This window comes from Hylobates moloch, unplaced genomic scaffold (genome assembly GCF_009828535.3).
Source record: "Hylobates moloch isolate HMO894 unplaced genomic scaffold, HMol_V3 SCAFFOLD_6, whole genome shotgun sequence".
NCBI lineage: Eukaryota > Metazoa > Chordata > Mammalia > Primates > Hylobatidae > Hylobates > Hylobates moloch.
This window is the reverse complement of record NW_026652281.1, coordinates 157,472,335-157,500,028: the sequence shown is the minus strand read 5'-3', so window position 1 is coordinate 157,500,028 and position 27,694 is coordinate 157,472,335. Positions and strand designations below refer to the sequence as shown.

The following is a 27,694-nucleotide window of genomic DNA, read 5'->3' as shown; positions in this document are numbered from 1 at the left end:
AGAGCGAGACTCCGTCTCAAAAAAAAAAAAAAAACCTCTTGAGGGGAGAGCACCCTCCGGAAGCACAGTTTTAAAGCTTATTTTTAACATTTTAATACATTTAAATTGCCCATTTTTACCCACGATAGTGAACTGAAAATTAAGCTCCCTTGGGGTTGCCCTGTCAACCCTCCCCGCACCAAGTGGAACAGGCGGAGCTCGAGCTATGCCACATAGGGGCGGGGAAGCAGCCAGGCGGGCCTCATGGGAATGTGCCGTACACTTCACCTCTTTCGCTTCTCGCTCTACATCATCCCTGAGAAGCCTTTTTAAACACTTGAATGTGCTTGTTTCAGAGTGTATTTGTAAAGTGCAATCAGATTTTGTTGTACGGAAAACGGGACTGTGATGCCGTGCAATTTCCCTCTGCCTTTTGCATTACATGGCGCCGCCATCTTGAGCAGAAGTGTATCATGGGGCTCGCCATTTTGCATGGTCGAGCGGGTATTTCCGGTTCCGGCGGGGGGGTTTCTCTCTCTTTCACTGCAAGGCGGCGGCGGGAGCGGTTGTGGCGCTAGTTTCTCTAAGCTATCCAGTGCCATCCTCGTCGCCGCAGCGACACACGCGCTCGCCGCCGCCATGACTGAGCAGATGACCCTTCGTGGCACCCTCAAGGGCCACAACGGCTGGGTAACCCAGATCGCTACTACTCCGCAGTTCCCGGACATGATTCTCTCCGCCTCTCGAGGTACGGAGTAAGGTAGATTTCAGGACCCGAGATTACAGGGCTGGGGGATTCTGCGTGTCGTGTGGGGGGTTCCGCGTGTCGTGTGGCAGGCCGGTGGCGCGCGAGTTGGCGGGGACTGACAGACTTCTCTGCCCCATTGTGAATTGGGGCGTGCGGACCCGAGCCTAGGCCTCAACCCGGGCGAACCACATTGCAGTTGAGGACCTGGATGTAGATCAGCTCGTAGGTGCTAGGAGGGGTGGAGAGCTGGAAATTTAAAATGCCTTTTGCCTTCCCCTTCGTAGTGTGGCCGGGGGCCTACGGGCCAGGCGGGGCGGTGATGACCCCAACATGCCATCTGAGTGTCGGTGCTGAAATCCAGAGGCTGTTTCTGAGCTGCCGCCCGGCCCAAGGCTCGTGGGGAGGCGGGTGGACTCCAGAGGACCGCGTGGCTCAAGTCTCCGCCTACTTTTTCTGACCCTGGTTCTCCCGGTCCCTATCCGTGTGTTCCTGACTGCGTTTAGACGCTTCTTGTGCTTCCGCTTTGCTCCGACACTGTTAAGAATTGTCTGACTTTTGAATCATGTCTGGCTGTTAATCGTAAAATTTGTTGAGTGGGACAGGTTTCAGTAAAAGCATCCAATCGTGTAGCGCCTGAAGTGGCTTTTCCAGCATTCGTTACTACATTTCTGTCGGCCCTCAGAGGTAGGCATAGGAGGCCCCAGCTACTCTACAGCCACAAACTGCTGTGCATTCGGTTGCAGAGAAGACACAAAGTGGCTGTTGAGTTCGTCTGAGTTTCAGGAAAGGGTGTCTGTATTTCTGGCACCTAAATTAAGTTCTGAGGATACAGGCTGGGCGCGGTGGCTCACGCCTATAATCCCAGCACTTTGGAAGGCAGAGGCGGGTGGATCACTTGAGATCAGGAGTTAGAGACTAGCCTGGCCAATGGTGAAAACGCATCTCTAGTTAAAAAATTAGCCAGACGTGCTGGCAGGTGCCTGTAATCCCAGCTACTTGGGAGGCTGAGGCGGGAGAATTGCTTGAACACGGGAGGTGGAGGTTGGAGTGAGTCGAGATCATGCCACTGCACTCCAGCCTGGGCGACGGAGCGAGACTCCATCTCAAAAAAGTTATCAGGGTACAGTTTACCCCTACGTGCGTTTTTAGTCTGTAATAGACCCACTCAGTCCTGGCCTGTAACTGCTCTTGTAGTCTTGTTTCCAGCCCTCCTTAAGCGTCCTTAGTTGTTGTTAACCCACTCATGACCTTGACGCTTAGTGAATTATCCAGTGTGTTAACAGACGGGCTGCGGGTTCCTCACTGGTTTTTCTTCTGTTTTACCTTCTTTAGATAAGACCATCATCATGTGGAAACTGACCAGGGATGAGACCAACTATGGAATTCCACAGCGTGCTCTGCGGGGTCACTCCCACTTTGTTAGTGATGTGGTTATCTCCTCAGATGGCCAGTTTGCCCTCTCAGGCTCCTGGGATGGAACCCTGCGCCTCTGGGATCTCACAACGCAAGTAGCTGCTCGCTTAGCTCTGGGGCCTTGGGAAACATCTGGGCAGAAATGAGGTGGATGCAATTGGCGGGTTTCCCAGGGGAGATCCAGTCCATTTGGGAACTGGAAAGCAGAGTGCACCTACAGAAGATGTTTGGCCTCCCTCTCTTTGAAGAAGTTACTCAGCATTGCTGAGGAGTGTGGTGGAACGTTTTTGCCAGGTGCAACCGTTCTGAGTAGGCAGCAGTTTGAACATGTTTTACCTTGAAAGCTCAGGTAATTGGCAGGTGGAATTAGAGGGTCCTGGTGATGACAGACGACATTGTCAGCCAATCCCCAAGTGGGAGTGAGGACATGTCCTGCAATTCTGAAGGGATTCTCTGTCACATACTCAGTCACTTGGCTCTTCTCTTTCGTATACTCAGTCACTTGGTTCTGATCACAGAGCCAAATCCAGGGTTGTGTGAGTGACGCAATGAGACAGAGACAAAGCCCAGGAAATCAGTCTGACCCTTGAATGAGAATGTCTGCTAAGTCTGAGAATGACAAAGTCCTCTCTCTCAGGGGCACCACCACGAGGCGATTTGTGGGCCATACCAAGGATGTGCTGAGTGTGGCCTTCTCCTCTGATAACCGGCAGATTGTCTCTGGATCTCGGGATAAAACCATCAAGCTATGGAATACCCTGGGTGTGTGCAAATACACTGTCCAGGTAAAGTGAGGCTATGGTCAAAGAGCATATCTCCAAGGATCTCTCCCACCCTCTTAACCTTTGCCTTTTTTTTTTTTTTTTTTTTTTTCCGGAGACAGTTTTGCTTGTTGCCCAGGCTGAAGTACGATGGCGTGATCTCGGCTGACCACAACCTCCGCCTCTTGGGTTCAAGCAGTTCTCCTGCCTCAGCCTCCGAAGTAGCTGGGATTAGAGGCATCCGCCACCGTGCCCGGTTTTGTAGTTTTAGTAGAGACGGGGTTTCTCCATGTTGGCCAGGCTAGTCTCAAACTCCTGACCTCAGGTGATCCGCCCGCCTCAGCCTCCCAAAGTGCTGGGATTACAGGCGTGAGTCACCATGCCCGGCCTTATCACTACTATTATGTTTTGTTTTGTTTTGAGATAGTCTGTCACCCAGGCTGGAGTGCAGTGGCGCAATCTCGGCTCACTGCAAGCTCTGCCTCCCGGGTTCACAACATTCTCCTGCCTCAGCCTCCCGAGTAGCTGGGGCTACAGCTACTGGCTGCCACCACGTCCGGCTAATTTTTTGTATTTTTAGTAGAGACGGGGTTTCACCTTCTTAGCCAAGATGGTCTTGATCTCCTGACCTCATGATCCATCCACCTTGGCCTCCTAAAGTGCTGGGATTACAGGCATGAGCCACTGCACCGGGCCCTATTATTTTATTTATTTTCTTTTTTTTTTTTGAGATGAAGTTTCACTTGTTCGTTGCCCAGGCTGGAGTGCAATGGCACAATCTTGGCTCACTGCAACCTTTGCTTCTTGGGTTCAAGCAGTGCTCCTGCCTGAGCCTCCCCAGTAGCTGGGATTACAGGCACCCGCCACCACACCCAGTTAATTTTTGTATTTTTGGTAGAGACAGGGTTTCACCATTTTGGCCAGGCTGGTCTCAAACTCCTGACCTCAGGTGATCCGCTCACCTCGCCCTCCCCAAGTGCTGGGATTAGAGGCGTGAGCTACTGCATCCAGCTGCTGTCTCTAAATTTAAAAAAAATTTATTGTCTGGAATCTAAAGGGATTCTATTGAGCTTAAAGGTTTGGGTTCTTGGTTTTTGAAAGGTGCTGCCAGCCATCATCCTACTGAGGGGTGGGGCTGGGGGATCTGGCATTTCATAGGATAGGACTGTTTGCCCTTATTTCCTTTTCATCTTCTGCAGGATGAGAGCCACTCAGAGTGGGTGTCTTGTGTCCGCTTCTCGCCCAACAGCAGCAACCCTATCATCGTCTCCTGCGGCTGGGACAAGCTGGTCAAGGTGAGCTTCAAGCCAAGGCAGGGGCTTTACCAGTCAGGGTGTGCTCCCAGGTGGTCATACACTCCCAAGTGCTGTGGAAAGCTTTACAGATTCCCTCAGATGACTCTTTCCTTGTCACATGGTCTGATGTCCCTTGTAAGTCAGCACGCTGCATTGGATATGTGTTATAATCTAACGTGAAGTGGCCAGGACATGTTACTGAATGAGAAATGGCTACCGTATCCAGAATTGCCAAGCCCTTTTTTGTTGGGCCTGACCCCAGCTCATCAAGCGCTAGGATGTTCACCTGTCAACCGCACGTCTGTGCAGGTGTGGAACCTGGCCAACTGCAAGCTGAAGACCAACCACATTGGCCACACAGGCTATCTGAACACGGTGACCGTCTCTCCAGATGGATCCCTCTGTGCTTCCGGAGGCAAGGTATTCGGGGACTACTCAGTGGAAGACAGTGTCTCTAACATAAAATGGCAAAGATGGTTTTAGGAGGATAATGAGATAATGGCAATCTGAGAACATGTTTCCAAAGATTACTTTCAGCAAATGACAGTTAAGGCTTACCATCTGGAAGAAAAAGATTACTTTCTGTAAGCCTGGTTTTTTTGTTTGTTTTTTTCTTTTTTTTTTTTTGAGACGGAGTCTCACTCTGTCGCCCAGGCTGGAGTGCGGTGGCGCGATCTTGGCTCACTGCAAGCTCCGCCTCCCGGGTTCACGCCATTCTCCTGCCTCAGCCTCTCCGAGTAGCTGGGACTACAGGCGCCCGCCACCACGCCTGGCTAATTTTTTGTATTTTTTAGTAGAGACGGGGTTTCACCGTGGTCTCGATCTCCTGACCTCGTGATCCGCCCGCCTCGGCCTCCCAAAGTGCTGGGATTACAAGCGTGAGCCACCGCGCCCGGCCTTTTTTTTTTTTTTGAGACGGAGTCTCACTCGGCCAAGGCTAGGGTGCAGTGCACGATCTCGGCTCACCGCAACCATCTCCCAGGTTCAAGCAATTCTCCCATCTCAGCCTCCTGAGTAGCTAGGATTACAGGCACCCACCATCATTCCTGGGTAATTTTTGTATTTTAGTAGAGACAGGATTTTACCATGTTGGCCAGGCTGGTGTTGAACTCCTGACCTCAGGTGATCCGCCCACCTCGGCTTCCCAAAGTGCTGGGATTACAGGCATGAGCCATCGCACCTGGCCTAAAGTTGGTTTCTTGAAGCAATTGATGAGATTGGGATCCTGGTTTTCAGAAATGATTGATTTATGTAAGTTGGGAGGGGTTTTTTGATGGGGTTTGTAAGGTCTTACGTTAAAGGAAAGGTATACAGAGATAAATATTGGTACTTGAGTCATTAGCTTTCAAAGAAGCCTGGGGTAATGGAGGAAAGGTAAGAATTGATTCTGACAGAATCTTGAAATGGGCAGGATTAACATCTGGAAGAGGTCACAGTGTCCTGATTTACCTTACCTGTGTCCAGGATGGCCAGGCCATGTTATGGGATCTCAACGAAGGCAAACACCTTTACACGCTAGATGGTGGGGACATCATCAACGCCCTGTGCTTCAGCCCTAACCGCTACTGGCTGTGTGCTGCCACAGGCCCCAGCATCAAGATCTGGGATTTAGAGGGAAAGATCATTGTAGATGAACTGAAGCAAGAAGTTATCAGTACCAGCAGCAAGGCAGAACCACCCCAGTGCACCTCCCTGGCCTGGTCTGCTGATGGCCAGGTAAGTGGGGTCTGTCCTCTCAGGTGACTCTGCTTCCAGTTAATTTTCTCCCTCTCATTGTGTTAGTGTATCTAGTCAGTCAGGCACAAGAGCAGTGTCTTTGGCATAAAGTGAAATGACAAGCCAGGTTGATGAGGATGCCCTAGTTTGCCATGCCAGTGAATGTGTTTCTGCATCAGGGGGAAGACTGATGTGGAACGCAGTGGCTGTCAGCCTTCAATTAATACCTTAATTAATCTGACCAGTTTTCAAATGTCTAGATCCTTATCATCAGCTGTTTCTTCCTCAAGGAATACATAACCACCACTTACAATCTGGCTGTTAAAATGAGAGCGGTTTCTTATAGTCTGCACAGCGTTATGGCACATGCCTACTGGAGGCTGAGGTGGGAGGATCTCTTGAACTGCAGGGGCTCAAGGCTGCAGTGAGCCAGGATCGCACCCCTGCACTCCAGCCTAGACAATGGAGCAAGACCATCTCAAAAGAAAGCCACTTGTGCTGAATCTAGTGAGACTGCAGAGTTTATGCCAGCCTGACCTGTCACTGTCATTTCTCCCCTGCAGACTCTGTTTGCTGGCTACACAGACAACCTGGTGCGAGTGTGGCAGGTGACCATCGGCACGCGCTAGAAGTTTATGGCAGAGCTTTACAAATAAAAAAAAAAATGGCTTTTCTGACTTTTAGAAGTTTTTTTTTTTTCTTATATGCAAAAAAGCTCCATCCTATCTGCATTGCTTACACATTGTTTGCACTAGCGAACTGGATGCAAGGTATGGACTAAGTGAACTTAAACCCCATCAGCGTCCTACATACCAGGTGCAGATCATCAGGGCCTACCTTCAACCTGGGGAACCTTCTTGAAGAAAAGAACTGATTATTTCAAAGTGGTTGCAGTCAATTTTTAGAAAAAGCAGACTCCACAGGTCCAACCCCTGACACATAAGAGTGGAAGATGAATCCTCATTCCTCTAAAAATTTGAACATAATTCAGAAAACTTAAGCTTCGTGTTAGCAGTCTATCAACATGGTCTTTGAGGAAAGTCAAGGGTTTTTAATTCTTAAAGCAAGGCAGTTCTCACCAGAAGAACATAATTCACAACTAATTTATTCCTCAGGGGTTAAAAGTTTTGGGGTGGTTGGTCTGGAAGCATTCATAAATAGAACCATAAAGTTGGCCCCACTAAACATTTCAACTGCTACTATAACCTGGCCCTCAACCCCCCCACACACAAACACAGTTTATTCATGAGGATAGATGCCTTGTGAAAGGCCAGAAGTAAGCTATTAAACTACAGTTACAGTTTCTAATAGAAATCTCAGTACAGGGATGGAATGGTTCAAAATTCGGCTGAGACCCCACTGCCTTTGCAGTTTTCTGTGATGACTAAGCAACTACAGCATATTGAAGGCCCATATGCACCCTCCACTTCCTATTCCCCTCAATTTATAATGGTGATGAGGCATTTCTGGCTTCACTTTTAACTAGGTGTGGCAAACATCTCTAAGTAGACTGAACAGTTAGTAAATTAGGTAAGATATTAAAATGGGGAGCAGGGTCTACATCCCTGTTGAAATAGAAGCCTGCCTGGTAACAGGTGCAAAGCATGCCTTTAACTGCAACTAACCAGTTCAGTTGTGTGGCTTCTCACTGCAGGGGTGGGAAAGGAAGAAATCCTGAGTTACACCCTCACCTGAAGGAACAGACCTCACAAGAGAAGCAAATAAACATTTTATTTCCACAGCACACCTTCCCTTTTCCCAAAGAACATTAGTTCACCTCAGCCATCAAAGCAGAGGGCGAAAGCTGCAAGTGACAAGGCAAGGGGCTCCTAGAAAAATAGATTATACCCAAGGCTCTCCTCTTGGGGACCCAAACCCGTCCCCAGGCTCCCCTTCAGGGCTTGCCAAATGGAATGAAAGGCATGGAAAGGGGCTGGAAGAAAAGCCAGCTCCACTGAACAAAGGGGAGAGGAGCCTGGCAGTGAGCAGACCTGGGAGGGGTGTGGGATGGGATGAGCTTTGCTCCTCAGTTGAGTGCTGGATAAGGGAAGAGGGAAGAAATAATTTATTGGGTGATGTAATGGTGCGTGGTTTCAATCATGGCGACCATTCCAGATCTCTCTCAAGTGAAGCTAAATTCTGGCCGGTCTATGGAGGTAGAAATTGAGGATGGAAGGAAAGTTTAGAATCCCTCCTCCCCAGGAGAATAGACATTTATTACCCAGCTCTACCCTTTGGCCCAGCCTGCCTCCCCAGATGGCTTCCAAATCCCTCAGCTAAAATCTGCAGCAGAAAATGGAATTGGAATGGGGATGCTGCCCAACTCTCCAGCCTCAGAACTGATAGAAAGGTTGAAGAGCAGGGGTGGGGAAAAGGAAGTTAAGGAATGAAATTACAATTTCCCCCTCATCCCCTACTCAAATTCCAGTCCCAGGGCTGGGCTAGGCAGACTGGGAGAGAAGACCAAGCAGCTGTTCTCAGGGACCCATGCAGACCTGCTGGACAGACATAGTAGGTGAGAGAAGGCCGAGCTGGAGGCCAGGAGGGTTCTTTAGGCTCCTAGAGGGAGAAGCAGGGGCCTGGGGTCAAGGGGGAGTGGGAAGCAACACAATAACAAACAGTGGGAAGAGCCTTTGAACCCTCAAACTTACGGGCCACCCTCCACCACCCGCCCCCCAAGTGCTGACAGAGGGGCCCCTGCGGGTGGCAGGATAATCAAGGGCAGAGCTTGATGCGGGTGCCCTTGGAGAGCACCCGGAAGAAAGGAAAGACACGCTCGCCCAGGAAGGCGGCCGAGAAGGTGTGCACGTGGGCTAGAGTCTCTGCATTGTAGAAGCCCAGGCGCCCAGCTTCATAGTCCAGGTACACGCCAAAGCGCCGTGGTTTCTCACTGGGGCTCAGCAGCGTCTGTTCCGTGGAGCTCTGGGCCTGGTAGCGTTTGCCGTTGGTGCCCACGCACCACACTTCCCGCTGGAGCAGGGGCTGCTGGGGCAGGTGGAGCCGGCGGCGGCGATGGTGATGGCGTGAGGAGCTGGCATCCCCGCTGCCCACGGAGGAACCCCCAGGGCCCACCTTTTCTTTATGATGGGTTGATTCACGGGCAGCGCCCACCGCCCAGCCCCGCCGCCCGCCCACCTCTACCTCCCAGTAGTGCCGGCCAGAGCGGAAGCCCTGGGCCCCCAGTACGCAGCAGTCGGCCGAGAAGCGCTTGGGATGGTCAGCAACCTCCTGCCGCCGCTCTGCCAGGCGGACTCCCCGGCGGTCAGGGGACAGCATCAGGGCCGGGTGAGCCGTGTCGGGGTCCAGCGTCAGGTCCACTTGGGAGGGAGGGAGGACAAATACGCCAGGGCTGGAACGGCTGTTCCCCTGTCAGCAGCCAACTTCACAGATTGGGCCTTTCCTGCCCCCTTCCTCCCTGAATCCAGCTCCTCATACCATCCCAGGGGCCAGCCTCAGATTCCTGCAGGCTCATCTTGCTCCTCACTCTTGTTGCTAGGACACCTGACCGGTCTTCCCCCAGCCTGGCTCTTCCTGCCACTCCACCCCACCCCACCCTCCAGGCCTGCCTGCACTAGGACTACCTGCTCATGGCTTGAAACCTCAACCTCAGAGTGGCTGCCTGGATCCTGCTCCATCTCAACCCCCACAATTTCCCTGGGGCCCAACTTCCCTCAGGACCCAGTCTCAGGTCTGTGAAGGGAAAGGCAAAGGAAAGTCATGGAGGTGACCTCCCTACCTCTCGCAGCCTGACAGAACATCCGGCTCATTTTCCTCACAATGGCATCTGTCAGGAAGTCATGGCTATGGGGTTGGCACGGGTCAGGGGACCAGACCTCTGGGGGCTGCAGCTGTACCTCTTCACACCTGGAGGAAGGGGACCGGGCAGGGGGTGGGACCATGATATTCCCAGAGGGAAGAGCAAAAGCTGAGGGGAAGGAGAGGAGGGTCCAGGAGATGGAAACTCAGGTCCTGGGGAAGGAAGGAGAGGAGAGGGATACCCAAGAGAAGCAGGGACAGGGAACCAGATGCCACTGGGTCGCAAAGAGTGGGAACACACCTATTGAAAGTCTCCTTGATGTCCTGGGAATAAGAGAAACAAAAAGAGGGAGAGGGAGAAAGAGACAAAGAGAGCGTCAGCTGCACAGGGACAGCGTTCCCCGATCTCCAGTCAGAGACTGAACCTGAGCAGGAAGGGAGAAGCAGCACCCTCACGGCCCTCAGTGAACACACATCCATTTCAACCACCCCATGCCTCGCCACCCCTAACTCGCCTCACCCTGCTGTGAGCCCAGGGACACTGTCGTTCCCACAATATGACTTGCTCGCCTTTTTCAGGATCCTCAACTGTCATTTAAACCTCTCTACAACCGAACCTTCATGCTTTTCACTGGGTATAATCGCCACACATACCACATTCGACATTAACTCTGTTTCCAGCTTTAAAACATGTTTTTGGTCTTCAGGTTCAATCATGGTGGGTTCCTCCCAGGGAGAAAAGAGGCAGCTCTGGACAGGTGTTTGGTAAGCACTGCCTGACGCCAACACAGAACGCTGGGGGAACAGGGAGGGGACGCTGCTCACCTGGAGCAGCCGGAGACCCCCCTGCTGGCTCCGCTCCTGGGCCTCAGCCAGCAGGCGGCTGAGCTGGGCGGCCTGCTCTGCAAGGCGACTAGCCGCGGCTCCCGCACGCCCCAGCTGGGCTTCATGCATCTCTCGGAGACGCCGTTCCAGCCCTGCCTGCTCTTCGGCCAGAAATCGTGTCAGTCGCCCAAACTCTGAGGCCACCGCTGCCAGCTCTGACTTCATCTGGCTCTGGAATGGTGCAAAGGGGATGGCAGATACCATCTCAACACATAGGAAGATAACCTCCAGTTTTGCAACTACCACTTCTCAATGCAAGGCAAAGGAGCCCTACATTCCCCGGGTCCAAGACAGTCCTGGAAAGAGGCTCATCTCCTACCGGCCTTACTTCTCAGCCTTACCAGACACCACCCCCTTGCTCCCGGCACAGTGGTTTCAAACTCACTAACCTCTGCCTGGAACACTCCTCTCCACCTGTTTCTACCTAACTTGACTCATCCTTCAGGTCCAACCTTAAATATTCCAAGACAACCCTTCCCACCTCTCCAGATCTAAATCAGGACCAACCCCACAAATATCACTGTATCTCTCTGTGGCACACATAATATTGAAACGTTGTGTTTAAATGACATAACTGTTAATATCCTTTCCCCCACTGTACCATGAGCTCCCACCGGCAGGGACTAGGAATGTCTTTGTTTGCCACAGTGTCCTCGGACCCTGACATAGTGCCAATCAGAGTAGACACTTGGTAAAAATTTTTGAAATGAATAAATACAAGAATTCAGGAATCAAAACATGAAGTTAGGGTCCCGACGCCATTAAACACAGTGACCTTAAGAAAGTCACCCAACAGCCCCAGATCAGAACTTGGAAAAACTTTTTCTGTAAAGGTCCAGATAGTAAATATTTTTATGCTTTGTGGGCTAAGAGGCAAAAATCAAGGATATTATGTAGGGACTTAATATCCCGTAACAGAAAAAAGTCCTGCCCAGTCCCACCCTATTTGCCAGGGATGGCCCTTCCTGCGTGGTGGGCACACTTTTCAAACAGTTACCATCGGCTGCAGACGCTGTAACAGGCCAGAGGAGGGTCCTAACTGACCAGACGCTTGAGGGGAACAGCCGCCACGGTCAGCTTCACTCTACGCCAGGGGCACGCAGATCCTGTTACCTCTATACCCAGGAGAGCCCAAAAGTATCAACTTGGGCAGCTGGCCAGAAGCACGATGACTTCCTACTCCCAGACAGATTCTACCATTCAGTGCCTAGCAGTTGCCAGCAGCAGAGTCCCTCATGTTCAGGTGGCGGTGAGCATGGGCCCTGGGTAGTGGCAAGGCCCAGGCACTGGCTGGGAAGGGAGGAAGGAAGAGGGACAGAAGGGGAGGTCCTGGCTTGGTCTATGAAGCTCACAGTGCCAGCCCATTCCAGCAGGGCCTGCTGGGGTTATGAAAACAGGCCGGAGGTGGGGAATGGAAAAAATATCTTAAAAGACTCCTTGGAGAAGGGTGAGCAATAATGAAAAAAAAAAAAAAAAAAGGGTGTGTGTGTGTGTGTGTGCTGAGAAAACATTGGACTGGGAAATATTGGGTCTCTGCAGTGCTAACATACACTAAATCCTGCCCCAGCTTAAACACACTGGCCCCCTCTCAGGACAGAGCACGGTCCCAGGACAGTCTCCGCCTCATGCTCAGGGCTGCTCTGCCCAGTGCCTGCATGGATCCTGGGGCCGGCAGCTTCTCTGACGGCTGCTACGTGGATTTTGCTTTGCCCGCTTCAGGCTCTGGTGTCGGGTAGAAAGCCTGTTCTGCAGCCTTGGGCCAGGCACCTAGGCCCTCCAATCCAGGCCTCAGTTTCCACTCCATTTTAGCACCAGGAATGAACATGCCTCCTGATTCTCTAAGGCCCTGCTCTCCTCAGCACCCAGGGAAAGAATCTACCCCTCTCCCAGGCCTTAGCTGTCCCCTCCTCAGGGGACCGAGTCACTACCTGTGACAGTGGGAAGCCCTACCTTCCTTGCCTCGACTGTAATGCCCATCAGCCCCTGTCGAGGACATTCACCCACCTTCAGTTCTGTCACTCGCCTCTCCTCCTTGGCTTTCATCTTCTGCACAGCCTCCAGGTGCTTCCTCAGTGGCTCCACGTGCCCCTGCAGTTTGGCCTGAGGAAATAGAAAAAGGAAAGTGGGGGCTGGGAGAGGCACCTGCCCTTCAAAGCCTACCTCTGCAATCCTCCCTATAGCAAGATGGGTCAAAGCCTGATCCCTACCCCCCAAAACGGGTGTCGAGTGAGTATTATACTCCTTCCTCCACTTCCTTCTTTCAGATGATGACAAAAGCCTCCAATCCCTCTGTGCACGTCTGCAGAAGCCGTGTGTATTCTCTTTTTTTTTTTTTTTTTTTGAGACATAGTCTTGCTCTGTCGCTCAGGCTGCAGTGCAGTGGCACGATCTTGGCTCATTGGAACCTCCGCCTCCCAGATTCAAGCGATTCTCCTGCTTCAGCCTTCCCAGTAGCTGGTACTACAGGTGCCCACCACCACGCCTGGCTAATTTTTTTATTTTTAGCAGAGACGTAGTTTCACCTCACCATGTTAGCCAGTATGGTCTCGATCTCCTGACCTCGTGATCCGCCCACCTCAGCCTCCCGAAGTGCTGAGATTACGGGCGTGAGCCACTGCGCCCGGCCAGCCCTGTGTGTATTCTCTCAAGACTAGACAGCTCCCATGCTCACAGCTGAGGGGAAGTGGCTTGAGCCCCGCACCAGTCTTTCCAGGGGTGCCCTCACCTTTGGTCCCTTTCCCTTTCACAGGCGATCTTCCCCAGAACTTTTCTCTCTAAATACTTTTCTGATGATTTTATTCCTATGCTAAAACCCTTCCATGGGTCACCACCACTTCCAAAACATTGACCCCACACTTTCAGCCTTACCTCTACACTCAACCCCTTCCACACAGACTCTTAAGAGGTTTGACCACATAAAATTACTTGTCATTTCCTGAGTATAATTCCATGCTGTCCCCTCTGTCTGGGAGTGCCTTTCTCCACTTGGCCCAAGGTATTCTTCCTTTAAAACAGCTCCCTGAAAATGGCCCTGATCCTCCCCACCCCCAACTTCCTCTGTGATCCCAAGAAATATCTAATACATGACTTCCCAGGGCACCAATGACAGGTGTGCCTCCTCCAGGACACTGCGGAGTCCCTGCCCACACTTCACTTATTTCAACTTCTTTGCTTCTTTCTGCTCATCTGCTTTCTCTCCTGCTCAATTACTTGCTAAATGGGAAAGAACACCAAAACCCCTCTTCCAAAGGTTGTAACTGTTACAGCCAACAGGCACATGGGCTCTGTGTTTCTACAATTTGTAGCCAAATACTTTTCTTTAAAGGGCTGTTAGCCCAGAATGAGTGGAATAAGCCCTACCTATTTGCTCTTTCCTTTTTTATGTCTTCTACTAGCTTGTCTCCTTTTCTCTGAGAGATAATATAGAGTAGGGGAGCTCGAGCCTAGACTCCAATCAGGACCAGAGTGAAGTGAAGTGACCTCAGGCAAGCCATGCTTTCAGTTTCCTCAGCTTCAAATAAGGAGAGAATGGACCTCATGGATAGCACACTTAGTGCAGTGCCTGGCATGTGGCAGAAGATCAGTAAATGTTACCGAATATTTGCTCCCTATACCTTAAGCTGCCCGTGACATCCTGATAATGACCCCTGAACTAAAGAGTTTACCAAGCCAGAGTGCAAACGGCAGTTGCTGCACAGGATAAGTGGTTGTGGACAAAATTACAGTAATAATGGAATTATAGTCAACTCATGAAAATAGCATGAACTACACAAAATGTGGCCTTCTGATATAACTTTCTACTTTTCTAGTCAATAATGTCTCCATTAATTCAGAATTTATAACGCTTAAATTTACCATTTAGTGTTTTTCTTTTTTTTTTTTTTTTTTGAGACACAGTCTTGCTCCGTCACCTAGAATGGAGTGCAGCGGTGCCATCTCGGTTCACTGCAACATTCACCTCCTGGGTTCAAGCGATTCTCCTGCCTCAGCCTCCCGAGTAGCCGAGATTAAAGGTGTCCACCACCACATCTGGCTAATTTTTGTATTTTTAGTAGAGACGGGGTTTCACCATGTTGGCCAGGATGGTCTTAACTCCTGCCCTCAAGTGATCTGCCCACCTCTGCCTCCCAAAGTACTGGGACTACAGGTGTGAGCCACCGTGCCTGGCCCCTAAATTGCTGACAAAAACAAAAATTAATAAGCACAAATTCAAACAGAGTACTATTTAAGATATATTTTCTTTTCTTTTTTTTTTTTTTTTTTGAGATGGAGTCTCGCTGTGTTGCCCAGGCTAGAATGCAGTCGCACAATCTTGGCTCACTGCAACCTCTGCCTCCCAGGTTCAAGCGATTCTCTTGCCCTAGCCTCCCGAGTAGCTGGGATTACAGGCGCATGCCACCGTGCCAGCTAATTTTGTATTTTTAGTAGAGATGGAATTTCACCATGTTGGCCAGGCTGGTCTTGAACTCCTGACTTCAAGCGATCAACCTGCCTCAGCCTCCCAAAGTGCTGGGATTACAGGCGTGAGCCACCGCGGCCAGCCAGTTGTAAGAGAAATTCTCAAAACATTTTTTTTTTTTTTTTTGAGACAGAGTCTCGCTCTGTCGTCCAGGCTGGAGCGCAGTGGTGTGATCTCGGCTCACTGCAAGCTCCACCTCCCCCAGGTTCACGCCATTCTCCTGCCTCAGCCTCCCGAGTAGCTGGGACTACAGGCGCCCACCACCACGCCAGGCCAATTTTCAAAACATTTAACTGTTGGGCAGACACAGTAATACCAGCACTTTGAGGGGCCAAAATGAGAAGATTGCTTGAGGCCAGTGGTTCAAGACCAGCCTGAGCAACACAGCAAGACCCTGTCTCTACAAAAAAAAAAAAAAAAAAATTAGCTGGGCATGATGGCACACACCTCCAGTCCCAGCTACTACTCAGGATCACCTGAGCCCAGAAGGTCAAGGCTGCAGTGAGCTATGATCATGCCACCGCATTCTAGCCTGGCCAGAGCGAGACCCTGTCTCAAAAAAAAAACAAAACAAACATGTAACTGTTCAGGAACTATATTTACATATCATTTGTGTGTTATTACCTATTCAACAAAAAAAATTTTTACAAAACATTTTGCCAAGCTACTGTTGGTTACTGCATGTACATATCTGAAGAGAATAAATAACCCACTTGTGGCATGGCATGGTGCTCACGCCTGTAATCCCAGCACTTTGGGAGGCGGAGGCAGGCGAATCACAAGGTCAGGAGATCGAGACCATCCTGGCTAACATGGTGAAATCCCGTCTCTACTAAAAATACAAAAAAATTAGCCGGGCGTGGTGACAAGCGCCTGTAGTCCCAGCTACCTGGGAGGCTGAGGCAGGAGAATGGCGTGAACCTGGGAGGCGGAGCTTGCAGTGAGCCGAGAACACGCCACTGGACTCCAGCCTGGGCGACAGAGCGAGACTCCGTCTCAAAAAAAAAAAAAAAAAAAAGAATGACCCACTTGTAAAATAGCCTACTAAGTCAGAAAGGGAATCACTCAAATTAGTTCTATACAATAAAACTATGTATTTACATTTACTCATCATTTAATGTCAGATGAAATACGTGTATATGGCCTCCCAAATTGCAGAGCGCAGTAAACAGATCAAGAAAAGAGAGTATGGCCAGGTGCAGTGGTTCACGCCTGCAATCCTAGCACTTTGGGAGGCCAAGGTGGGCGGATCACCTGAGGTCAGGAGTTCGAGATCAGTCTGACCAACATGGAGAAACCCCGTCTCTACTAAAAATACAAAAAATTTGCCAGGTGTGGTGGCGCATGCCTGTAATCCCAGCTACTCGGGAGGCTGAGGCAGGAGAATCGCCTGAATCCAAGAGGCGAAGATTGCGGTGAGCCAAGATCGTGCCATTGCACTCCAGCCTGGACAACAACAGTGAAACTGTGTCTCAAAAAAAAAAAAAAAAAAAAAAGGAAAAGAAAAGAGATGATGACTTTTTTTAATTCCTCACCTACTTCAGGACCTAATACGGGATTTTCAGGCAGCTGGCATTGAACAGATTTGGCTAATGCAAATTAAAATCCAGTTTCAGAAGCTCCTTGGAGCAGTCCTACTGGGGGAGGTGAAAGAGAAGGGGTGGAATGCCCATGGATAGTTTGGCCTGGGTTCCTGTTCACAAAGTGACCACACATGATATGATGGGTATGCTTAATTAGGAACTGAGGAGATGGAAAGGACAACAGGAGCTCACAGTCTCTGCTAAAAACTTAGGGACTAACAGCTAGGCAATGTTACCAATGCAGTGATCCCCATGCTAGACTGGGCTTTTTAAAGATATTCTCCTACTCAGTGATTCAGAAACTCTAGTGGTAGGATCCACTGTATTTTTGAAAACCTCCCCTAGTAATTCCAACAATCAGGCAGGTTTAACAATCTTTGTGTAGCCAGGCATGGTGGCTCATGTCTGTAATCTCAGCACTTTGGGAGGCCAACACGGGCGGATCACCTGAGGTCAGGAATTTCAGAACAGCCTGGCCAACATGGTGAAACCCCGTCTCTACTAAAAATACAAAAATCAGCCAGGTGTGGTGGCGAGCGCCTGTAATCCCAGATACTCGGGAGGCTGAAGCAGGAGAATCACTCGAACCCGGGAGGTGAAGGCTGCAGTGAGCCAAGATCATGCTACTGCACTTCAGCCTGGGCAACAGAGTGGGACTCCGTCTCAAAAAATTTAAAAAAAAAAAAATCACTCGTAGAAGGAATTGTTACTTGTGATGAGGTAATGCAGGTTTGTCCAGCTGTGCCACTCAGAGCTGAGAAGCCCTAGACACATTACTCTAAAATTGGGGTAACGAAAATAATACCTAAATGAAGTTACAGCAAGAATCAGGAGAAGGTCTGAAAACATGAGTTATAAAACAAAAAAAGCTCTGTGCAGACCACACAGAGGCTACCCTCTCCTCCTCCCGGTCCCACTGCTTCAAACCCATCCAGGCCTTCACTAAGCAGTGCTATTTGTGCTGGCTGCCTTGCAGACAAATCTCCTTTACCTATGTCCAAAGAAGAGTCAAAATGAGAAGTAGGGGCAACATATTTGTCAAACTAGAATCAGACTCCAACAAAGTTACATCGGAAAAGTCAAACAACAGACATCCAAATGGTGGTGGCACTGTTAGTATACACCAGGGGAAGGGACAGTAAATAACTACGTCGATTATTACTGAAGCTCTGTGGCCCTCTGTATGGTACTTAAAGCCTCTCTGACTTTGTTTCCCAATCTATAAAATGGGAATGGAAAACATATCAAACTCAGTGTTGTTTGGGTTTTAACGAGAGTCCATGAAAAGTGCCTAGTACAGCGCCTGGTATACATATAAATGTCCAGCGAATATTAACTGTCAATCCTGGATAAATTAAAGTTCAAAGACACTCAGAGACTTAATCAAGATTTGACAATGCAAGTTGCAGAGCCAGGTCTTCTGACTGAAAAGCTCCTCCTTTCTAGTCAGTGCATAAGAGTGACACAGCGCCAAACAAAGTCCTTGAAGCCATATCGTGGTGGGTGGTGAACCCACTGGGAGGCAAGTGCAGGGCATTTGGGTCTGACACTGACACTAGCAGTTATCTCTGTGTTCCTGCTTCTGAGCCTTTTCTTGTCCTTTGAAGCCCCCAGTTCTTTCCATCTCTAGGTGTCTCCGTCAAGGACAGACTTAAGACTCACCCGAAAGAAAACGAGACTTCTGGTAAAGCCCTAGAGACCTGATCTGGCATCACCGGCTTTGCTCTATTTGCTTTGAGGAAGCCATCCTTCCCTGGTCCTCTTCACTGCATCTGCTCTGTGTACAGAATCCTTCTCATTCCAACCCACCTTGGTGGCAGTAAGTGCTTAGATAAGCACTCAGCTCACTAATACCATGAGGTTCTTTGGTGGGCGAAGAGATGTTTCCTTTTCCCAGCTCCTCTTACTTCCTCTCCGCCCCCTACTAAACGCCCATCTTCTCTCTGTACTTCTCTCACCTTGTACTCCTGCACCACCTCCTCCAATGGCACCACGCTGTGCTGTTTGTGGCTCCTGGATTCTCTGCACACCACACAGATGGCCTCTTCGTCTACCTCGCAGAAGAGCTTCAGGGCTTCTTGGTGTTTGGGACAGATGCCCTGATCGGTCACGCGGCTCCCTCGACCAGGGGTTGGGTGCATCTGCCGAATCACCTGGACCATATTGGCCAGCTGCAGGTTGGGGCGGAAGCTCCGCCGAGGAAAGCTCTTTCGGCACTGAGGGCATGTGAAGCACCTCCGAGGGGCTGGAGGCGGAGGCAGTGGGGTGACGGGGTCTAGATCCTCTTCCTCATCCTCCTCCAGCACTTCCTCCTCGTCCTCCTCATCCTCCCCCCTCAGGTCCTCCTCCATGTCCCCCAAGTAGTAGTCCAGGTCTTCCTCCTCGTCCTCCTCCTCCCACACATAGTCCATGTTGTCCCAGCTGGACCTGCTCATGCCACTGGTCCAGAACACACCCTCTTCTTCCTCCTCGACCTCCTCCTCCATGTCACCCTCGTAGTCTTCATCCCGCATGGGGGTGTCCCACCCCGCGCCAGGCCCCACAGCCTCCACTTCCTCCTCCTCTCCGTCCTCCTCCTCCTCCTCCCGATCTAACTCATCCCTGTCCTCCTCATCCTCCCCACCCCACAACTGGGTTACACAAACTCGGCAGAAGTTGTGCCCGCAGCCGATGGACACGGGGTCCGTGAAGTAATCGAGGCAGATGGCGCACACCGCCTCCTCCTGAAGGGTCTGCACAGGGTTGGGTGTCATGGCAACGGCAGCCATCTTAGTGTCCAGCCAGCCAGTGTACAGGTTCCGTGGGGGGGCGAGGGACGGGGGTCTTCCCTACCGACGCCCTGGCGACCCGGCACCACCCCCAGCCCTGCCCCTCCACACCTCGCCCCAAGAGCAGCCAGAGAGATGTCCCGACAACCCACCCCGCCACAGTGTTCCCTACTCCCAGACGACAACCGTGTCTCTGCCAGGCGCCACCGCCAAGTCCCTCAGGTGGCTCTGAGTGCAAATCTGCCCCAATGCTCCCTTGGACTCCTCATAAACCCCCGCCCCTCCTCACTTCCTGGCCCCGCCCCTAGCTTCCGGCCTCCTTCCCAACACTTCCGGCGTCTACACACCACCTAAGCTCCCGACTTCCCTCCGCTGTCGTGCTACTCCCCCTTTTTGCCCGCTGGGCCCCAGGGCGACAGGAAATGGCGAGGAGACGCTCTAGTCTGCACTAGAGAACAGGGCGGGAGGGCTAGGACGGTGGAGGCCCACGTCTCCGTTGTGCGGGGCCGCGGGGAACGCAGAACAGAGGAACCGCCTACCCCCATCCCCCGCCGCTGGGGAGAAACTTCGGGGGGTTGGGGGAGCGCTTGGCGGCCGTCTGCTTTCGGTGCTATCACCGCATCGGCCAGGCGCCATCCTACCCTCCCGGCACAGCCGACTGCAGCCGGTACTCCCCACAGCCGTTGCCGGAAGCGAGGGGGTGGGTCCGCGGCGCGCCGTGAAGTACTTCCGGCCCTTCTAGGCAGACGACTTTGTTGTGGAGGACTCAGAGAGTCGTCCGGGTCGGACCGGGGGCGGGGCCTGAGAAAGCGCTTCGCGGGTAGGGCCGCAGACGCCCCACCCTCCCCCAACTGTAGTAGGCGTTCCGCATCCAAGGTGGAAACTGCCAACCGGACTCTGTCTCATGGTTTAGATGAACTTCCCTAACTGCCCAGCAGTAAAGTGGTGACGAATCATTACATTTACATTCTCACAGCATCTCTGCAGAAATAGATGCTTTGTGCGGTTGAAATAAGCTTAAATAGCTCTTTAAAATTTATTTTTATAGAGATTTGATGTCGATACATACTAAATAAATAAATAAATGTTGTTTGATGAGAGAAAAATGACGGGGCCATGATTTATGTACAGACTCCAGTGAGTGCCAGACACGGCGTGACGCCAGGGCTGGGCCTGCAGGACTTACCCTGCTCTCAAGGCGGCTCCCGGGAAAACTCCAGATGGACGTCGTGCTTCCTAGGTGGGGGTGGTCAGGCCTCTGAGGATGTCAGATCAAACGCGCCAAAAACCACGAACCCTCGTGGGTGAACTATGCTAGGCCATTACAGGAGCTGCGGACTCGGCTGCGGTGGACAAGTCCGTCCCCAGAACCTGGACACCGCTCAGCCGGCCGCGGCAGGGGTCCCCGGGCCTGTCCTACAAAAGCGCTGGCCTAGAGCTATCCCGGCCTTCGCAGCCATGTGTGGCTTCAGGACGACGTCGGCCCCAGGCTAAGCAAGGTGGTTTCCGTAGTGTAGTGGTTATCACGTTCGCCTCACACGCGAAAGGTCCCCGGTTCGAAACCGGGCGGAAACACGTTTTGGTGTGTTCAGGAGAACTTCTCTCCCGAGGCCAGCCTTACCTGGCAGGAAGGACATATGTGTGTCCCTGGGCTTCGGAGGAACACGGACTGGGGCAAAACTGAAGGAGACCCGTACTCATACCAGGCCCTTAATGAATACTCGCAGTGTGAATTCAGGTCTCGCACCTCACCTAATCTCTTTCTCTTCCCTTCTGAAGCCTATGCAGCCATCACATGTACAGGAATCCGTAGATTTCAGATCCTCGGCTCTAGTGCCCAGAACAGAGCCAGGCGCAGGCGCTTCTTAGTATTTGTACAGTGGAAACGTGGCTACACCTCTGCGGGTAACCTCCGTCTTCAGAGACAAAGTGATAGCTATGTTATAACTGCCCGGCTAGCTCAGTCGGTAGAGCATGAGACTCTTAATCTCAGGGTCGTGGGTTCGAGCCCCACGTTGGGCGAGATTTCCTTTTGGAAAGGTTAAGGCAAGCCGTGTTACCTAAGTGCACAAATGGTGTTCTCTGTACCAAGACCTAGTGGGTAGCGGATTCACCAACGGTGGGTGCTGGAACATGGACTAACCGGGTGGTCTCCGATCGGTGTGTGGAAGGCCCCGAGCAGAATTCTCACAACCTTTGCACCCTCTCTAACTCTCGAAGAAAGAATGAGAGGTGGGTGCCTGTGGACCAATTCCTGCAGGCCAGCACCGCGGGCTGTGGTGCATGCATGACCCTTTGCTGTAGTCCACTCGCCCACGGACAGCACATATTAGGAACTTTCTGTTTACCAGACGGCCTGCCCCCTTCTTGCTGTGAGACTTGCTGTGCTGGAGGGAAGGATTCCGCGTTTGCTGCGACCTGCTTTCGACTCCCTGTCAAGAAAGATGCTTTGTGTTATCTGAGAAACTTGTCTTCCGTATATTCTTTTTTATGCTCTTGATTTTAAGAGTCTATTTTTGTGAGATGTTGCCCCACGAATACCAGCCTCCACGTTTCCCCCATACATAAATAAAGATAAAAACGGGCCATGCGCCGCGGTGGTTTATGCTTGTAATCCCAGTACTTTGGGTAAACCAAGGTGTGAGGATCCCTTGAGCCCAGGATGGTCTCGAAATTAGTCCTGCAAATATAGGCCTTTTTTCTTTTCTTTTCTTTTTAAGATGGAGTCTTGCTCTGTTTCCAGGCTGAAGTGCAGTGGCACCACCTCGGCTCACTACGACCTCCGCCTCCCGGGTTCAAGCGATTCCCCTGCCTCAGCCTCCCGAATAGCTGGGACTACAGGAACGCCACCACACCCGGCTAATTTTTTGTATTTTAGTAGAAACGGGGTTTCACCATGTTGGCCAGGACGGTCTCGATCTCCTGACCTCGTGATCAGCCTCCCAAAGTGCTGCGATGACAGGCGTGAGCCACCGCGCCCGGCCCCGATTCGTATTTTTCAGCTATGGAAGTCTCCTCCGCACTCACACCACACCACGAGAGAAGTCTGTCGATCATAGAAAGCTGGCTTAACCTCGCTGAGCAAAAGACAGCATCGTCTTCTGTCTCAGGCGTATATCAAAGCGGGGACTTAGGAGGGCTACATAGTCTGTGAGGGCGGTCTGGGCAGAAGTTGGTCAGAGCTTGTTAAATAGGCAGAGTCGCTAGTACAATCCCAGCACATGAGTTACTGGGGCTGTGGTCTTGGAACATCAGGCAGAGTCTAAACAAGCTGGTGCTCAAAGAGTTTTAAGTTTGACATTTCATCTTGCACAAATTATTTCGGATTCTTTTGCAGACTGTGGTTTCAGGGTTATTTTTTACCACTTTCACTGGGACTGGAAAACATTCTTAAAGGATTCTGGCTTTTTCATTAAACTGGTGATGAAGTGGACAGGCCTCTTTTCTTTGTCCTCCAGCAAGCCAAGGGAAGGCCCGCTGGAGCTTTTTGCTACAATTCCTGCTTTCTCTCCTCTCCACCCCTTCCACCCGTCGCTGCTCTGGCCAGGTCAGGTTTGGGATGCCCCTCCAGGTAAGTGACCCAAGCTGCTCCGGGCACAAACGCCGCAAGCGTTCAACAGTCGGAGAAGCACGACACACACGGGACCTGGTGGGGTCTTTGGCCTCCTCCCAAACCCTGTGCTGATGGGGCCTGGGGAGACTGAGGGACTCACTCTGATTTATATTTCAGGGGGTTCCTTCAGGAGTGATGCAAACAGGGAGTATGAGGGGGAGTAAGACTGTCGGAGACAGGGGCTGGAAGGACACAGGCCTGGTCCATACAGGAGGCGGCCGGCGCCGGGTGAGGCGGCAGCCAGAGGGAGACGCAGGTGAAGGAGCGGGATGCACGGTTTGCAGCGGCGATAGATTTGGGTGGTTCCACAACCTAGATCACAGGCTGAGGATGCGGGAAGGGAGGGAAGAAAAAAAACAATGACTTAGGTCTCGAACGGTTGGGCGTTAGATGCTGTGAGATACCTGGAAAAACTGCCCAAGACACGCGTGGATCTGCAGCTTGGGAGAACAGTTCTTGCTGGAACCAGAGACGCAGCTAAGGTGTGGGTCCTGCTGCAAACCGACGTGACGCTCCAGGGTCAGCCTCGGGCGCTCGGAGGCGGAGACGGGATGGGAGAAAAGCCTGCAGCGAAGGGTCCACCCAGGCCGAGGATGCCGCGCAGTGCAAAGGAGATTGGCAGCGTCCAGTTCAGCACATGGTCTCGTAAGAGAAGGCGTCCATGGATTGGGCCACCTGTAGGCCCGTGGTGGCCTTGACCAGAGAATCGGACGCACACAAGAAGGGCTCCCGCCCTGGGCCGAATGGAGCGGGCCTTCGGGGTCACAGAGGCAGCAAGGATCCCTGATCAGCAGGACTGCGCCTCGCTTCCAAGCAATCCAGGTATTCGGAAATTAGGCGTCGGCGGCGGAAAAACATTTCACAATATTAAGCAATCGCTACTACTTTTAAATTTACATATCTGCAGATCTCCATGTGACAGGCTTTAAGCGTCATTCCAACTCTACATACGTACATACCTTGGATGCTAGGATTGGCGAGTTTTATTTTTATAAAAATACTTAAAATTTTTCATTGAACTTTTAAAATGTAATAAAAATTTCAGATTTATCTTTAAAAACTGACTTAAAATTTTGATATTCATTAATTTATATTTTGCCGTTTATTTTAATACTTATACATAATTCATAGAAATAAATTTTTGAAAAGACATAAAAATAATTTCACTTTTTGATTTTTATGTTTACTGTAATTTACATTTTAACAAAATATATTCAAATATCGTGTGCTTTGAATGCATTTTGCATTTTTTAAATCCTCTCTGTCATTACTGTCCGTAGAGCGCAAATCATGTGAAAATTAAAACCTCTGGCTATCTTCCCTGGAAGAAAAGGAACCACTAGGGAAGCCTATCCAGTCTTAAGCCTTGGAAGGTACATTTGCCTTTTCTCCCGCGATGCTCGCTAGCTTTTTGTTGTTGTTGTTGTTGTTGTTGTTTTTGAGACGGAGTCTCGCTCTGTCGCCCAGGCTGGAGTGCAGTGGCGCGATCTCGGCTCACTGCAAGCTTCGCCTCCCGGGTTCACGCCATTCTCCTGCCTCAGCCTCCCGAGTAGCTGGGACTACAGGCGCCGCCCACCACGCCCGGCTAATTTTTGTATTTTTAGTAGAGACGGGGTTTCACCGTGGTCTCGATCTCCTGACCTCGTGATCCGCCCGCCTCGGCCTCCCAAAGTGCTGGGATTACAAGCGTGAGCCACCGCGCCCGGCCTTTGTTTTGTTTTTATTTATTATTATTATTCGAGACGGAGTCTCGCTGTGTCGCCCAGGCTGGAGTGCAGTGGCGCGATCTCGGCTCACTGCAAGCTCCGCATCCCGGGTTCACGCCATTCTCCTGCCTCAGCCTCCCGAGTGGACTACAGGCGCCGCCACCACGCCCGGATAATTTTTTTGTACTTTTAGTAGAGACGGAAGTTTCACCATTTTAGCCAGGATGGCCTCGATCTCCTGACCTGGTGATCCGTCCGCCTCAGCCTCCCAAAGTGCTGGGATTACAGGCGTGAGCCACCGCACCCGGCTTTGTTTTGCTTTTAATTGCTGGAAGTGACTGGGGTACCCTTAGAGGTCACGCTTTACAGTTTGACAAACAGCATTACGCAGGGCCACAGGAAGACTGGTGTTCTGGGGAAGAATGGATCTAAAGGTCATGATTCAATGGGTGAAGCCGACACCTGGATGTTGACTACAACACTTATAAAAATCATTGAGGGCCTTTGCGCATTTGTTTCCGTAGTGTAGTGGTTACCACGTTCGCCTAATACCCGAAAGATCCCCGGTTTGAAACCGGTTAGTAACAAAACTGTGTTTTCCTTCCAGTTCAAAAAGGTTTCTTAGTGTGGAGTCTATATGTATAAATGTTCACAAATTTTGCTACACTTAGACACCAGCCGGATTTTCCAATCCATTGCCAATTAATTTCAACCTATGTATTCCATGTCTACGTCTGGAATATGAGGGTGAGAAGTAAGTGGTCTTACTTACGTATGGTCATTATTAGGGTCTGACTGCAAAGTCCCGGCGGATCAAATACAGTCAGCCGCCGGGGAATGCCACGGAATGACAGATGAACGATTAAAAAGTGCAAGAAGGCTCGGGTTGGAAATCCTTGGTGGAAGTTCGCGCCGTGGAAGGTGTGCACCGGAAGGCCAATAGTGATGGCGATAACTACAACGTGCACCACACATCAAGTAGTCTGCAGGTGTGGCCCTGCGCTTCCTGCAGAGGAACCTAACCATTCTGGGAGGTTGTTTACAGATGAGGCCACTGAGGCATGGACAGGTCACATAAGGCGGCGGAACACGTGAGACGGAGCAGAAGGACAGGGAACGGAAAAGAAACAGGGCACAGAGAAATTCAAGTGAAGTACAGGCTGGTTCGGGCGGAGGACTGCGCCACTTCCGGAGGGCCTGCAGCCCCGACACGGCCTTTGTGTTCGCGGTGGCGGTGGAGGGCGGTCAAGAGGACCATCAGCCTCTCCAAGGCGTGACCGTCGGCCTCCCCCTGCACCCATCCTCACTTGCAGCTCGTCGGCTTCGGGCCGTGGGACGCGGCGGGGGAGCTGGGAGCCCGCTCCCCAGGGGCCTCTTCAGCAATCTCAGGGAAAAGGCTGCAAAGGCTTCAGAGAAGAAGCCGGAGCGGTGGTCGGGATCCCTAATACAGCGCTCCTGGCGGGAGAGAAGCCCGGGGAAACCCACGTGCCCTGCGGCCCCGGCAGCGCAGGCTGCTTCCCCGCCTGGAAAACCGGCTTCCGGCTTTCTCACCCCGCACCCGCACACTTGGGCAGGGGACCAGCCGCCTCTTTCCCAGCACCTCTGCCCGACGTGAAAGGCGAATAAATGCAACACCTAAGTGGCAAAGCAAGGGTCGGGCGTGTCAGCGCGCTACTGTAGCCCCAGCTACTCGGAAACCGGGCTTAAGAGTTCGAGACCAGCCTAGGCAACATAGACTGTCCCCTCCGCCCCCGCCCCCCGCCCCATCTCTAGGAAAAAAAAAAAATACATATATTTTTTTTAATTAGCCGAGCGTGGTGGTGCATACCTGCAGTTCCAGTTACTACCCTAGGTCGAGGCTGCAGCGAGCCATGATCGCGCCACTGCACTCCAGCCTGGGCGCCGAGCCCGTTAAAAAAAAAAAGGAAAGGTGGCAAAAACCAAAATTCTCTTTAACGTTTCATACATTTTAAATGCAGACAAAGCGTAATCAAAGCAGAGTCCCGTGGTGGGAAACTTGTTGGGACAGCGTTAGCATAACGTTCACAGAAAATATCAATGTCATGCCTATTTCTTCATTACCTCTCTTTCACACTTAATTGTAATTGTATACCTTCCCAGAATTTACGCATCAGAAAGTCCGGTAGTCAGCCTGGAACTCACAGACCCCATGCAGGAGAGTTCTCCCAGAGAATTCTCCCCGGCCCAACTTCTTCTCCTGACCCCTATCCCGCCGACCCACCCCCTCGCACTCCTCTTGTCGAGTTTAACTGACTGGTTTGAAGTGAGTCTGTACTTTGCTGACGGAGTGCCTTCTGCATCTCTCTAAGCTGACCTCCTTGGCCACTGGGACTCTGGGAGGCCAGGACCATCACTCGGTCCTTTGTCACTCTTCTCTAAGTATATTTTGCTCTGTGCCTCAGCTAACGTAAGACAGTTCTCATTGGTCTTCCTTGTGGAGACAGTGAAGCAAATTCAAAGCAACACAGTCAACATCAGCCAGCTAGCTGGGCGGGGCAACAAGATGTAGCGGAAACAGTCTCTTTGGAGTCATATTTTGAATTACATTTTAAAAAATATTTAGGAACCGGCCGGGCGCGGTGGCTCACGCCTGTAATCCCAGCACTTTGGGAGGCCGAGGTGGGTGGATCACCTGAGGTCAGGCGTTCGAGACCAGCCTGACCAACATGGTGAAACCCGTCTTACCAAAAATACAAAATTAGCTGGGTGTGGTGGCACATGCCTGTAATCCCAGCTACTCGGGAGGCTGGGGCACGAGAATCGCTTGAACGAGATGGCGCCATTGCACTCCAGCCTGGGCGACAAGAGCGAAACTCCGCTCTGTATATATATTTGTTTGTTGGAGACGAAGTTTCGGGAGGATCCTCCGGGAGGACCCTTTGAGACCACCGCCCCCTCCACATCTCTAAATAGATATTATATATATTTATAAAATATATTATATATTTATTATGTATTTATATATTATATATTTATTGCACAAATAATAAA

The 27,694-nt window shown here is 51.2% G+C and overlaps 2 protein-coding genes and 4 non-coding genes across 9 annotated transcripts; 5 read left to right on the top strand and 1 right to left on the bottom strand.

Annotated features, from left to right (window-relative positions):
• Positions 1-506: 506 nt before the first annotated feature.
• On the top strand, positions 507-6,589 carry RACK1 (receptor for activated C kinase 1). The gene is made up of 7 exons (XM_032158951.2): positions 507-727; positions 2,060-2,231; positions 2,778-2,925; positions 4,101-4,196; positions 4,506-4,616; positions 5,661-5,912; positions 6,476-6,589. The coding sequence occupies exons 1-7, from the start codon at positions 619-621 to the stop codon at positions 6,539-6,541; spliced, it is 954 nt and encodes a 317-aa protein (XP_032014842.2). The 5' UTR covers positions 507-618; the 3' UTR covers positions 6,542-6,589.
• Positions 1,038-1,105, top strand: LOC116472073 (small nucleolar RNA SNORD95). The gene has a single exon (XR_004248982.1). It is a non-coding gene; the product is annotated as a small nucleolar RNA SNORD95 (small nucleolar RNA).
• On the top strand, positions 2,513-2,591 carry LOC116472049 (small nucleolar RNA SNORD96 family). Its single transcript, XR_004248962.1, has one exon. It is a non-coding gene; the product is annotated as a small nucleolar RNA SNORD96 family (small nucleolar RNA).
• Positions 6,590-7,626: 1,037 nt separating the features above from the next.
• On the bottom strand, positions 7,627-20,058 carry TRIM41 (tripartite motif containing 41). Of its 4 annotated transcripts, none has more exons than XM_032158918.2 (8): positions 18,554-20,058; positions 12,558-12,653; positions 10,494-10,724; positions 9,970-9,992; positions 9,649-9,776; positions 9,048-9,229; positions 8,408-8,471; positions 7,627-8,060 (listed from the first exon to the last, which is right to left on the bottom strand). In XM_032158918.2, the coding sequence occupies exons 1-8, from the start codon at positions 19,361-19,363 to the stop codon at positions 8,035-8,037; spliced, it is 1,560 nt and encodes a 519-aa protein (XP_032014809.1). In that variant the 5' UTR covers positions 19,364-20,058; the 3' UTR covers positions 7,627-8,034. The 4 variants fall into 4 exon arrangements, with proteins under 4 accessions (XP_032014809.1, XP_058296236.1, XP_032014811.1 ...); XM_058440253.1 differs by having other exon boundaries at positions 8,408-8,461; XM_032158920.2 differs by having other exon boundaries at positions 9,054-9,229.
• An 807-nt stretch (positions 20,059-20,865) lies between these two features.
• TRNAV-CAC (transfer RNA valine (anticodon CAC)) lies at positions 20,866-20,938 on the top strand. Its single transcript has one exon. It is a non-coding gene; the product is annotated as a tRNA-Val (tRNA).
• A 374-nt stretch (positions 20,939-21,312) lies between these two features.
• TRNAK-CUU (transfer RNA lysine (anticodon CUU)) lies at positions 21,313-21,385 on the top strand. The gene has a single exon. It is a non-coding gene; the product is annotated as a tRNA-Lys (tRNA).
• The last annotated feature ends 6,309 nt before the right edge of the window (positions 21,386-27,694 follow it).